This window comes from Anopheles stephensi, chromosome 3 (assembly GCF_013141755.1).
Source record: "Anopheles stephensi strain Indian chromosome 3, UCI_ANSTEP_V1.0, whole genome shotgun sequence".
Classification (NCBI taxonomy): domain Eukaryota; kingdom Metazoa; phylum Arthropoda; class Insecta; order Diptera; family Culicidae; genus Anopheles; species Anopheles stephensi.
The window spans coordinates 49,356,150-49,368,083 of NC_050203.1; the positions used below are offsets into that span (position 1 = coordinate 49,356,150).

Consider the following 11,934-nt stretch of genomic DNA (forward strand, 5'->3'; position numbering starts at 1 on the left):
CGGAACCATACCTAGAGCTGATGTTTTCCACCAAACAACAACGCGGTTTCGGTTTGCATCTTCACATCCAGACAACGCCATGGTGCCACCTAGTGTGTAGGACAGGGTAGTGTGGTTGGATGGCTGTACACTCTTCGTCTTTTGTCATGTCCGTGTCCAACCGTAGGCGTACCTTACCAGCGAAATAAATGAGTCTCGTGTGGCTTTGAAGTTTGCCGCCACATATGGAGTGATTTGTCGGGTTTTGTTCTGGGCGTGAACGCAGCTACGGAACTACGGGAAGCACCCGGCTATGTGCGATAGACAGCACTGTAAAACTGCATGGGGAAGTTGGCAAACACGCATCTGGCGCGTTATTAAACTACAATTTCGAGTACACTCCTAGACACTGGACAACATATGAACCAAAAACCAAAAGGAATGCAATCCTACCACTTGTCCCTTGCGTCCACGTCCAAAACTCGTTGCACTAACACTTGCTATTAAATTAAACAGTATTAAATTGCTCGCATACACACAGTCACTCGCAGGCACAATTATTACTACAAGAAAATGGCACTAGTTGATGGCGTCCTGTCCCATGCCTTTCTGCTGAAGGCAGACCCTCGCTTGTAGTTCCCATCGTGTCTACACACACACACACACACACACCATGTGTCACGAGAGAACCAAAGTCAGGGCCTCACAGAGCATCGAACCGCCATCTGACCGCCGGCGATTTCAAGCCGGGCGGCACTGTACGGCGGCTTCGGATTTCGCGGTCTTGCCCTTTGATGTTTCCCGCCATTGAAACACGTTGGCAATTGGTCGTGCGGACGAAGCCGGTTAGCCATGGTGTACAGCGCACCCTTTCGGTGTGCTATTATGCTGCTGGTCGAGCTTTAAGCCGATGAGGCCACTTCGTGCAGTTTGCTAAGGTTTAGTGCAGAAGGAACAATTTCTTTCCCCATTTTTGTTTTGTTTTTGTTGTTGGTTGCTGCTGTGTGTGGGCTCGTTTTGACTCGGACTTTGGTGGTTGAGTTTTAGCTTATAGCTTCATTTATTTTGTTCGTGTGGAAATGCTACTAAACGTAATAAGTTTGCTCGGTTCCATTTTTTTCAATTGCTTTATTTGCTTGACTCATGAAGCTTTCATTGCGTTTTTATGTTATTTTCTCATGACGGTAAATAAATATTCAATGGTAAATTATGTATTAATTGAGCTGAAGTTGACTGTGCAGGTTTAAGGCAACCAGAAATGGCAGATCAAGACATCCCGAGAACCGAAACAGGATTTAAATTATCTTTCCTGCTAAAACCACTCACGTCGTTTAGCGAATCTAAAGTGCATCAATTTGTCTTTTTAAAATGATAAATGGGCGACCCGGTGGTGTTGTGACACCACGGTCCCGGTCTTCATACGACAGGACCAGGATTCAAATCCCATCCAGATCGTTCCCCCGTAATGAGGACTGACTATCCAACTACGTGGTATCATTAAGTATAGTAAGCCAGAAATGGCAGGCCTAAGAGGTCGTTAGGCCAAAGAAGAAGAAATTGATAGATATCTAGGCCGTTTGCTGAAGCAATTACTCGGTTTAGTTTGTTTAGTGCTTTGTTATATTGCTTAATTATTAGTTTCTTGCTCGTTGCATGCAACGATAGCTTTTAAACGAGATTTTTGACGATCGGCAACGATCTTGACAGGTTAGAAATAGTAGTATGATAGATTTTTTTATTCATTAGAACTGGTCGTATTGTTATCGAATGATAAATATTAGTCGTTCGAAAAATTCTATTGGTCACCGATGAGATTGGTCAGTTATTGCCTTGATCACCGGACCGCCCAAACGGCGAGTGTTTTAATAAATAATGTCGAACTTGTCACACTTTCCAAAGTTCCGATTGTGGGAACAGTGGCCCGTTGTGATGAAAAAGCGTCGCGACGTGGTAAAAGGCCACTATGGACACCAGGCCGTCTGAAGCATCACGACACCGTGACACCGGCGTTTGGTTATGCAGCCACGCATTTTCTCTTTGTGACTGCGAGAGGTGCAATTCTCGGTGTCGCTGAAATAAGATTTAATAAATGTTTTTAATCCTAAACTCGATCTTGGTCAGACATTAAAAAGTAAATGATAGAGCCCAGAGGGAACACCCCTCATAACTCCCAGGATATTTTGCACCCTTTCGATGGAAACTAGAACTCCTTCGTGAAAGATTCGTAGCGATAAAACTTCCGGACGATAAAGCTTGGGTTTTCTTCATAAGCTTCTGCTACTTTTGAAGAGTCGCACAACACTGTTGGGTGGCCGGCATCAGTCCTCTATTATTGTGTTTGCTCATTGATAGAACTCACAGCAAAATCAATTCTTCTATTGCAATCCCTCGACCTTTTCCTTTAGCGACTCTATCCAAATGACTGTTAGCTGCATTCTAGAGGAAAGGGAGTCTTCTTCAATCGGATATGACTAATGCACAGATGCATTTGCCCAATGGCATACATCATCGATCTCAAGTTTTCTTATCAGCAAATGGTAAGGTGCATACACGTGCTCCAAACACGTCGTGGCATGAATCAACCGCTTCCAAGACAAACAAATACCCTTGGCACCTGTGCGTACAGTAGCAGTGCATCTTCGTTTTTTCAATTCGTTACCTAGAGCACCCACGCACGTAATGGTGTTAGAAACTCCAGGTCACTAGTGTTCGTTATCACTCCACGCCATAAATGTGTTTGTTACTTCTGCAACAACTACAATACAATTTCAACGGCTTTAAACTTTCAACACAGCCACTGCTCGGAGCATGCGAGCTGCACACAGCTTATCTTATCACCAGGTACAATATCAACGGTACCATCCGTCGCACACGATAACAGTGGCTACAACGAGGACAATGTGTCGATCCACGGTGTCAGGCTCAGTGCGTTACTTCACCTCTGCTCCAGCAGACAGACAGAATTTTCGAAAACGAGGTGCTTTTTTCGTGACAAAAATGTGACAACCAGCAAAGACAATGTGAAAAACCGTGTATGTGTGTGTATGTGTGAGATCGTACTATTTCTAATAGAAAGTGACAGTACGAGTCAGAACAAAACGAACCCTGCAACGAAACGATACTTCCGGACCGTACTTCCGGATCACTTCCCCCTTTCTGTCGCTCTCTACCTATCTCCCTCTTTCCATCGTGCTCTCTGCGTTTTTAAAAGCCTCGTGACCTGCTCAATTGCACGCGTCCTCAAAATGGCAAGAATGTGTTACAATTCGAATAGCTTCCATCCGGAAGCAACCGTACTGCTGCTGATTGCGATAAGCCTTCCGGCAATCGTTTTAGCAGGTAGTGTTGGCACAGGTGAAAGCTCAGGCAGCAGCAGCGGAAAATTCTGCCCCAAAATATGTACCTGTGATGTGATCGAAGATTTAAAACGGGCCGATTGTAGGTATGCGTCATACAATATTTTATTCTATCAGCATTCGCACTCGCTGCATGCACTTACCACAAAGTTAGTCAGCTATCGGTGTGTTATCTTCGTGTTCTGCTGATTAAACAACGCTAACCGAATGTCTGTCACACTTATACGGTTGTTTTCTTTCGCGCTGATAGCAATGAAAAGCTTATCAACACATACACGGACGTGCCGTACGATGTGGAAATTCTCGATCTTAGCATCAACATCATATCCTCGATCGAGAATGAAAACTTCATGGTAAGAGAGACGATGCAGTTTGCAGTACCTGTCCCCGTGCTAACACATTCACGTTCAATTCTTCTGCAGCATTACGACTATCTAGTGAAGCTGTTCCTGTCGGAAAATTCCATCCAAACCATTTCCCTCGATGCATTTGCCAGCCAGCAGCGCTTGACAACGCTGGACCTATCGTACAACCGTTTGGAACACCTTAACGAGCAACTGTTTGAGCGCAACCTGCAGCTGGTCGATCTGAACCTTTCGGGTAACAATTTCATGATGCTGCCAGATGCACCATTCCTCAAAAGCTACTCTATACTGGTTGGTATATCGCCTGTATTCTTTTCGTTTGGATCGTGCCTAACGCTAACGCAATCGAACATTGATCGGTGTTTTCTTTTAGTTTCTTCATCTCTCCAACTGTCGCATACCGCACGTTTTCGATACGATGTTTATCGATTTACCGAACTTGCAGTCGTTGGATCTGTCGAGGAACATCATGAATAGCTTGGCTACGGTTCCTTTCGCGCACCTGAGAAAGCTGACCTCGATCAATTTGCTCGACAATCGATGGGACTGCAAAACGGAAGGCGTGCGAAATACGGTTCGATGGATAAAGTCGAGAGTGCCTGCTACCGTTGTGGATAGTTGCTGTAAGTTGATAGATCTGCCATGTTTTAATATCATTAATCGAACGATTATATTCTGTCCCATACCGGATTGCAGTGCTCTCCGATCTCCATTATCAGGGTAATCGGTTTGAAAGAATCATGGAAGATCCTACGCTGAACGATCGGAAACAGCAGCGTCACGATGTAGCGATTGAAGAGGTTTGGGGCACACAAAGATCGCCGCTGCCTAGAGATGTCGGGGAAGATCTTTGGCCCAGCTTTATGAACAAAACCTGCTCCTTCACCGACCTGGAACACGATGCATCGAAAGAATCTTGCGAACAGTTCGTCGAATGTCAGCGAGCGTACAGTGAACTGTATCACGCACATAAGCTGCAACTCACTCGTAAAAACACCCGATGCAGTGAATATTTGCGCACGGGAGTGTTCGTTGGTGGCGTGCTGGTGGGTCTCATGCTTGGTTCCTTCCTAACATACACCGTCGGTTGGGTGGTTCGCAGTTGCCGCAAACGTTCCATGCAGAAGAAAGCGAACGATGGTCCCGACCAAAGGCGCTTGCATCGTGAGCTGAGAAGAGAAATTCGAGGGCGCAATCAGTTTGAACGTAATGTCCGATCATGACGACCTGTGCACTACGTGCTGAAATTAATTCAACTGTTTTCCCCCATTTTAGACACACGTTTAAACGAATCACCAATTTTCACGCGAAGTGACCGTGCCCCGGGCACGGTACGAGCTTCCGTACCACAGAATGACGAAATTTATCGAAACCATGAACACACGCGACAATTTTTGGTGAACCTTTTCTCCAAACGCCAACCACGCTATGTGCGCAGCAATTCGCAGCTCGCCAACATCAACAACCGATACATTCCACCCACTCAGATACGTGATGAGCCACGGGAAGTGACGAATGTGGTGCCTCGTGCAGTTTCCGACACTGGACGACTGTGGGAGCATCCGTTTGACGTCAACTATCACGGACGAGAACGGGTACCTACGGACGAACCGGATGCTTCCTTTCGTCTAAGTGACGATCTGCAACCGACATGGATAAGCATACGACCGAACGGTCACGGAACGCTTACGCGTAGCCCACGATCACGCAAAGATGGGGATACTACGTTAGGCGAAAGTCCTCCGCCGCCTTATGCAGAGTGTACATTGGATACACAACCACAGCACGAAACGGTTAATATGTACTAAATTCAATAAGCCTCCCTAGTATTTAAAGCAGAGATTATTAAAATTACTCATAATAATTGGGAAGAATAGTTAGAATACCAAATAAAATTTCAAATAAGCAATGAACTGTGTTGATATCCAAGATGCCTTTTTCGCTTTCAACTGTTTAGATAAAGAAATTTGCTTATTGTTTATCAGACTTTATCCTTTTCGTTCGTGTAACATGATGTAACGCTGTGATCGTCGATAGGTTGCCTACGTTTATGAGCGTTTCGACGAAAAAGCAGATTTACGCCTGAACGTATGCAACGCAATGCTACAATCGATAACCATCCAGTGGTCAAACATTTCGTTGAGCGTGGCTTGCTATCTCTCATCCAATACTTTTGGTTTAAGGTTTTATTCACACAGGATTTTGATTACCGCACCGATTTTGCCGAATTGGCGCATGAGATGCCATCTGTTCCACCATCGTCTATACAGGGTGGTTCGGTAATCACAAAATCGGTTCAGTAAAGTGGAGTATACTTGAACATTAGGGCCATCCCGTGGGAGGGGCTATAACGGCGCCAGTCTTCACTCGGCAGGACTGGGGCTCAAATTTGGACCTCCTTCCTGTACGCCAAGACCTTTCGGCTAAAGTGAAAAAAATTGGGTAAAAGACTCGAGAATAGGATATACGCCTAAATGTATGCAATCCGCAGCACACGTTACGAAAGTTTCAAAGTGTGGTCAAAATAGTTTCATAAAGTCGAGTGAAATATTGGCTAACAGGGGCTACGAACTAATTTTCGGTTGCACTTGGGGTGGAAAAAAGGACTTATTAAATACACCGCTTTCTCGGACGGCAACGGAACATTGATTCGATGGACACTTGTTACCGGGCATACATATTCAGGAAATGAGGAAAAATAAGAATATCAACAATTCAAATCACTTGTTGCAATGGGTAAAAGGATCGTGAAGGCACCACCCTCCCCTCCTGACGAAATTTGTTCGTCACTATACGCTAAACAGTATGCAAACCGCAGTACACATTGCAAAAGCTTCTGTGCTGTGTGCTTTCAGTGTGGGGAGTTCCAGACTTTAACCCTTTACTTCAGAATTTTGGGTAAAAGACTCGAGAAGGCCCCCCTAGAATCTTTTGTGTGCAGCACTGTGGCCTGTCATTTTTGTTGTACAGTGGGATTTCTGTATGGTCAAAACCCATTTGATATAAACATTGTGCATTGTTCCTTAATACTGTTAATAGACAGCGAGTAGAAATTGATAAAATGCATTGTAACAAGTGGTTTGAGATTATGATATTCTTATGCTTCCTCCTTTGCTGAATATCAATGCAAGATAACAAGTATTGGTAATAGACTCGAGAAGGCCCCCCTGATAAAATTTGTTAGGCACTATAGGATATACGCCTAAAGATATGCAATCCGCAGTACACGTTGCGAAAGCTTCACAGTGTGCTTTCAGTGTGGTCAAAATTGGTTGAAGAAAGTCGAATAAAATATTGTTATTATTTGATTAAAACCCTCTCTCCGCTAACCCTACCATTCATTTTGGCTTACAGGGGCTTTGTACTAATTTTCGGTCGCACTAGGGGTGAACAATCGGGCCAAAAACATGCACGGCGTTCTCGGACGGTAATGGAACAGTAATTCGATGAATACTTGTTCTACTTCTTTGGCACTATAACCTCGAAAGACCTTCCATCCAGCTTGCCATTTCTGGCTTTCTATGACTTAATTTTACCCGTAGAAAAGTAGTCAGCCTTACGAACGGGGAGGCGGTCTGGATGAGATTTGAACCCGGGCCCTGCCGTGTGAAGACCGGCGCCGCTGTCGCCTCGGCCACCGGACCGCCCCTTGCATTAATATTCTGCATTAATATACTTGTTACCTTGCATTAATATTCAGCAAAGGAGGAAGCATAAGAATATCATAATCTCAAACCACTTGTTACAATTTTTTTTATCAAGTTCTGCTCGCTGTGTATTAACAGTATTAAGGAACAATGCACAATGTTTATATCAAATGGGTTTTGACCATACAGAAATCCCACTGTACAACAAAAATGACAGGCCACACTGCTGCACACAAAAGGGGATTCTAGGGGGGGCCTTCTCGAGTCTTTTACCACAAATTTTGTCAGGGGGGGGGGGGCCTTTTCGAGTCTATTACCGAATTTTGCCCTTATTTCAGACTTTAGCCGAATCTACGACAGTTCATCATACACCACTGCCTAAGCATTCTCAAGTTTTAGAGCGCTGCCTAAGTAGAAATGGTCGTAGGGTACACGAGTTTAGCAACAGCTGTCAAACGACACAATTTTGACGTCTCGCCGAAAATCGTGTTTTTTGTTGGCTTCAAGCGGCAACCGTAAATAAATATCTTTCTTTACCGAGTTTTGTTGTGCATTTGTACATTTTTACTCCGCAGCACAAAGTTAATTGTGTGGCAGAAGCAATCGCATTCATATTCGCTGGATCTCATCGGTATGTCCAGCAGCAATGCCGGACATCAAAATAACACCACTCGGTGCGGGCCAGGATGTCGGTCGCAGCTGCATTTTGCTTTCGATGGCTGGCAAAAACATAATGCTGGACTGCGGGATGCACATGGGTTACAACGACGAGCGCCGCTTTCCCGACTTTAGCTTCATCATCCCGGAGGGCCCGATAACGAATCACATCGACTGCGTGATCATATCGCACTTTCATCTCGATCACTGTGGCGCACTGCCGTACATGACGGAGATGGTCGGCTACACGGGACCCATCTACATGACGCACCCCACCAAAGCGATCGCACCGATCCTGCTGGAAGACATGCGCAAAGTGGCCGTGGAGCGGAAAGGTGAAAGCAACTTCTTCACACCACAAATGATCAAGGACTGCATGAAGAAGGTGATCGCGGTGACACTGCATCAAAGCGTCATGGTCGACAGCGAGCTGGAGATAAAAGCGTACTACGCCGGTCATGTACTCGGTGCGGCTATGTTCTGGATTCGCGTCGGTTCACAGTCGGTAGTGTACACGGGCGATTACAACATGACACCCGACCGGCACCTGGGTGCAGCCTGGATCGATAAATGTAAACCCGATCTGCTGATCACCGAGAGTACATACGCCACCACGATCCGGGACTCTAAACGCTGCCGCGAGAGAGACTTCCTCAAGAAGGTGCACGAATGTGTGGCAAAGGGTGGCAAGGTGCTGATACCGGTGTTTGCACTTGGCCGCGCTCAGGAGCTCTGTATTTTACTGGAAACGTACTGGGAGCGAATGAATCTGAAGTACCCGGTGTACTTTGCGGTCGGGTTGACGGAGAAGGCAAACAATTACTACAAAATGTTCATAACCTGGACGAATCAGAAAATCCGTAAAACGTTCGTGCAGCGCAACATGTTTGATTTCAAGCACATCAAACCGTTCGATAAGGGCTACATTGACAATCCGGGTGCAATGGTGGTGTTTGCGACACCGGGTATGCTGCACGCCGGTTTATCGCTGCAGATTTTCAAAAAGTGGGCTCCCAACGAAAACAATATGGTCATCATGCCTGGCTACTGCGTGCAGGGTACGGTCGGGCACAAGATTTTGGGCGGCGCGAAAAAGGTTGAGTTTGAAAATCGGCAGGTGGTGGACGTGAAAATGTCTGTCGAGTACATGAGCTTTAGTGCGCACGCCGATGCGAAAGGCATTATGCAGCTGATACAGTTTTGCGAGCCCCGGAACGTAATGCTTGTACACGGCGAGGCGGTCAAGATGGAGTTTCTGAAGGAGAAGATCAGGGAAGAGTTCAAAATCGAATGCTACACACCCGCCAATGGGGAGACGTGCACGATCAGCACACCGATCAAAATACCGGTCGAGACGTCGCTGTCGATACTGAAGGACGAGGTGAAAAAGTACAACGCCCAGCCGCCGGACCCAAAACGGCGTCGCATCATCCACGGCATTCTGGTGATGAAGGATAATAAAATTTCGCTTATGAGCATCGACGAGATCTTCAACGAAGCTGGAATCGATCGGCATGTGATAAGGTAAGGGTTACAATCCCTGATTGAATTCACACAGTTTTTGGTGCATAAAAAACTAAAACCTAAAGAAATGATTAAAAGCAATGTTGCCGTAAGTTGTAGATATTTAGTAGATCATTTGGACTGTAAATGTGCTTTAATAAAGCGCGTTTAAAATTACTTGATTTGTTACGAATTTTTAAACAAAATTATATAAATTGTGATTCCGTTGCAGTTTTATAGCATGTGTGGGACTACGCAAACATCTTAAAAAATTGTATAATTGTTAACAACTTACTAAAACATTTCTTTTTTCTATTCTACGCGCACCCTCTCATTCAACATTCAATCCATTTCCCCGTAGGTTCATCTCCAAGATAAAGCTGGATGATCCCGGACCACCGATGCGTACGATCGAGAAGCTGTACAACATGCTGAACGAACGCCTGTCCGGTTGGACGGTCACGATGAATGAAAACAATTCCATCAACGTCGAGTCCGTTAACATAAAGATCGAAACAGAGGATCAGCAACCCAGCGGCGGCATCGGTCCGATGGTTAGCGGCCAGTCGAGTGTGGCCGGTGCGCACAAGATTTGCAACGTTAGCTGGGTCAACCAGGATGAGGATTTGGGTAGCTACATTCTCGGATTGCTACAAAGCCTTTAAGCTGCGCCCGATTCGTCGGTAAGCGAATCGAGGTAATGAAATAAAAAATTTACACTAAATAAGATGTTCAGTGTAAGTGGAAGCATGTAAAGGCACGTAAAACCAGTGTGATGTTTTCAATAACAGCACACGCAACCTTAAGCAATCAAACTTGAAATGAATTATCTTTATATTTCCGCGATAATAACACACGTGTGAAGAGCGTGTTGAAAGGAACCCCACGACAGGCAATTGATGATGCTCCGAGCTATGGTGGGGATGGTTCCATTGCTGTTTGCCGTTGCGTAAACAAAACATCGTCGTTTTTTGTGTTATTAGTAGAACTCACGGGCTGGAAGGTGCAGGCAGTTGTTGCAGGGAGGTTTGTGCAAAGATTTCATCACAAGTGAAACTGCCGGAAGTGAAAGAAATGGATATTTTCGATTGCATTAAGCTGCTGTCGCTGCTTTGTGCCTTAATTGGCCATGTAAATAGTGTTGGTAAGCGGCCGTAGCATACAGTCGCTCAAGAAACGGCAATTTACCCGTTCATTATCTTTCGCAGATCGCACGAAAGTTGTGATAAGCACGGACGCTGGTGCTGATGATGCATGGGCGTTGTATTACCTGTTGGAAGCTAAGCAAGAGGTGGAAATACTTGCCATATGCTGTACCAAGGGCAATACGAATGTGTCCAATGTGGTCACCAATGTGCTCAGGGTACTTGACGCAGTTGAGCGTACGGATATTCCACTGTACGCTGGTTCAGACGAACGAATATTGCTTCCCGAACCGCTCGTAAACCCGGAGGACATGTACTTTGGTGCCGACGGTTTTTCGGATGTTGTATTCGATCGTGAACCATCGCGTATTCCATTGCAGGAGGGTAAACATGCGCTGTTTGAGTTGAACGCGTTGATACAACAGGTAGTAACGCGCGTTACGATCGTAAGAGCAGTCGTCTATTAATCCCTTACCTCCATTGCAGCATCCAAACGAGGTAATCTTTGTAAATCTAGGCCCGCTAACCGATTTGGCGCTGTTGCTCAAAGTGTACCCCAGCACGCGGCAGCTGCTGAAGGCCATCTTCATGATGGGTGGAAATCGGCATGGCATTGGCAACACGCAGAGTGCCGCTGAATTCAATTTCTACAACGATCCGGAATCGGCTAGCATTACGTTCAATGCGTACCAGGGCCCTATCGTTGTGATACCATGGGAAACTGCCTTCCGGCCCAACCTCGTGACAAGCTTCGATTGGCGCATGAATGTGCTGGGCAGTAGCAACAAGACCATTATTGATATTCTCAACCAAGTCGAGAGGGTAGCGTTGGAAAAATTGCCTGAAAAGGATCGCATTTGGATGCCGTGTGATTTACTAGTATCGATGGTACTGGCGCATCCCCATCTGATCGTTGAAAGCAAACAATACACCGGAGATGTGGAGCTTAACGGTCGACTAACCCGTGGCCAATTGGTTCTGGACCATGCGAACGAAGGAACCGGTAATGTAACGATTATAGATAATATGGATGAAGTTAAAATTAAACAGTATTTGCTTAACTTACGTTAAAAGTAAAAACGTAACTGTCAACGAGACCAATTTTTCACCCCTGGAAATTCGTTCAGTTTTTGGAAAGCTTCGTGCGGCCACACGATTGGGTTGCTTATATACTCTAAAGCCGCATTTCCATTTTAATAAAAGTTGCCAAGATTAAATTGCGTTTCTAACCTTTCTGAACTGAAGATCAAATCACCAGACGGCAGCAAAAAATCGTATAAAT

The 11,934-nt window shown here is 45.4% G+C and overlaps 3 protein-coding genes and 1 long non-coding RNA gene across 6 annotated transcripts; 3 read left to right on the forward strand and 1 right to left on the reverse strand.

Annotated features, from left to right (window-relative positions):
- Positions 1-1,691: 1,691 nt before the first annotated feature.
- Positions 1,692-2,604, reverse strand: LOC118509058. Its single transcript, XR_004905838.1, has 2 exons — positions 2,339-2,604; positions 1,692-2,049 (listed from the first exon to the last, which is right to left on the reverse strand). It is a non-coding gene; the product is annotated as an uncharacterized LOC118509058 (long non-coding RNA).
- A 158-nt stretch (positions 2,605-2,762) lies between these two features.
- On the forward strand, positions 2,763-5,629 carry LOC118509057 (slit homolog 1 protein-like). 2 transcript variants are annotated; one of them, XM_036049170.1, is made up of 6 exons: positions 2,763-3,421; positions 3,586-3,688; positions 3,758-3,991; positions 4,074-4,323; positions 4,397-4,911; positions 4,976-5,067. In XM_036049170.1, exons 1-6 carry the CDS (start codon positions 3,024-3,026, stop codon positions 4,985-4,987), a joined length of 1,512 nt encoding a protein of 503 aa, XP_035905063.1. In that variant the 5' UTR covers positions 2,763-3,023; the 3' UTR covers positions 4,988-5,067. The 2 variants fall into 2 exon arrangements, with proteins under 2 accessions (XP_035905063.1, XP_035905062.1); XM_036049169.1 differs by having other exon boundaries at positions 2,764-3,421; positions 4,397-4,906; positions 4,976-5,629.
- Positions 5,630-7,777: 2,148 nt separating this feature from the next.
- On the forward strand, positions 7,778-10,322 carry LOC118509059 (integrator complex subunit 11). Of its 2 annotated transcripts, XM_036049172.1 has the most exons (3): positions 7,778-7,862; positions 7,923-9,528; positions 9,869-10,322. In XM_036049172.1, the coding sequence occupies exons 2-3, from the start codon at positions 7,994-7,996 to the stop codon at positions 10,170-10,172; spliced, it is 1,839 nt and encodes a 612-aa protein (XP_035905065.1). In that variant the 5' UTR covers positions 7,778-7,862; positions 7,923-7,993; the 3' UTR covers positions 10,173-10,322. The 2 variants fall into 2 exon arrangements, with proteins under 2 accessions (XP_035905065.1, XP_035905064.1); XM_036049171.1 differs by having other exon boundaries at positions 7,778-9,528.
- Positions 10,323-10,383: 61 nt separating this feature from the next.
- On the forward strand, positions 10,384-11,869 carry LOC118509060 (uncharacterized protein C1683.06c-like). Its single transcript, XM_036049173.1, has 3 exons — positions 10,384-10,651; positions 10,716-11,077; positions 11,139-11,869. The coding sequence occupies exons 1-3, from the start codon at positions 10,582-10,584 to the stop codon at positions 11,721-11,723; spliced, it is 1,017 nt and encodes a 338-aa protein (XP_035905066.1). The 5' UTR covers positions 10,384-10,581; the 3' UTR covers positions 11,724-11,869.
- The last annotated feature ends 65 nt before the right edge of the window (positions 11,870-11,934 follow it).

Coding starts and splice junctions, on each gene's coding strand:
- LOC118509057 (XM_036049169.1), top strand. CDS start 3,024: ATGTGTGAGATCGTACTATTTCTAATAGAAAGTGACAGTACGAGTCAG. Junction 4,324..4,396: donor TACCGTTGTGGATAGTTGCT/GTAAGTTGATAG, acceptor ACCGGATTGCAG/TGCTCTCCGATCTCCATTAT. Junction 4,907..4,975: donor AGGGCGCAATCAGTTTGAAC/GTAATGTCCGAT, acceptor CCCCCATTTTAG/ACACACGTTTAAACGAATCA.
- LOC118509059 (XM_036049171.1), top strand. CDS start 7,994: ATGCCGGACATCAAAATAACACCACTCGGTGCGGGCCAGGATGTCGGT. Junction 9,529..9,868: donor ATCGATCGGCATGTGATAAG/GTAAGGGTTACA, acceptor ATTTCCCCGTAG/GTTCATCTCCAAGATAAAGC.
- LOC118509060 (XM_036049173.1), top strand. CDS start 10,582: ATGGATATTTTCGATTGCATTAAGCTGCTGTCGCTGCTTTGTGCCTTA. Junction 10,652..10,715: donor TGGCCATGTAAATAGTGTTG/GTAAGCGGCCGT, acceptor TATCTTTCGCAG/ATCGCACGAAAGTTGTGATA. Junction 11,078..11,138: donor TGAACGCGTTGATACAACAG/GTAGTAACGCGC, acceptor CCTCCATTGCAG/CATCCAAACGAGGTAATCTT.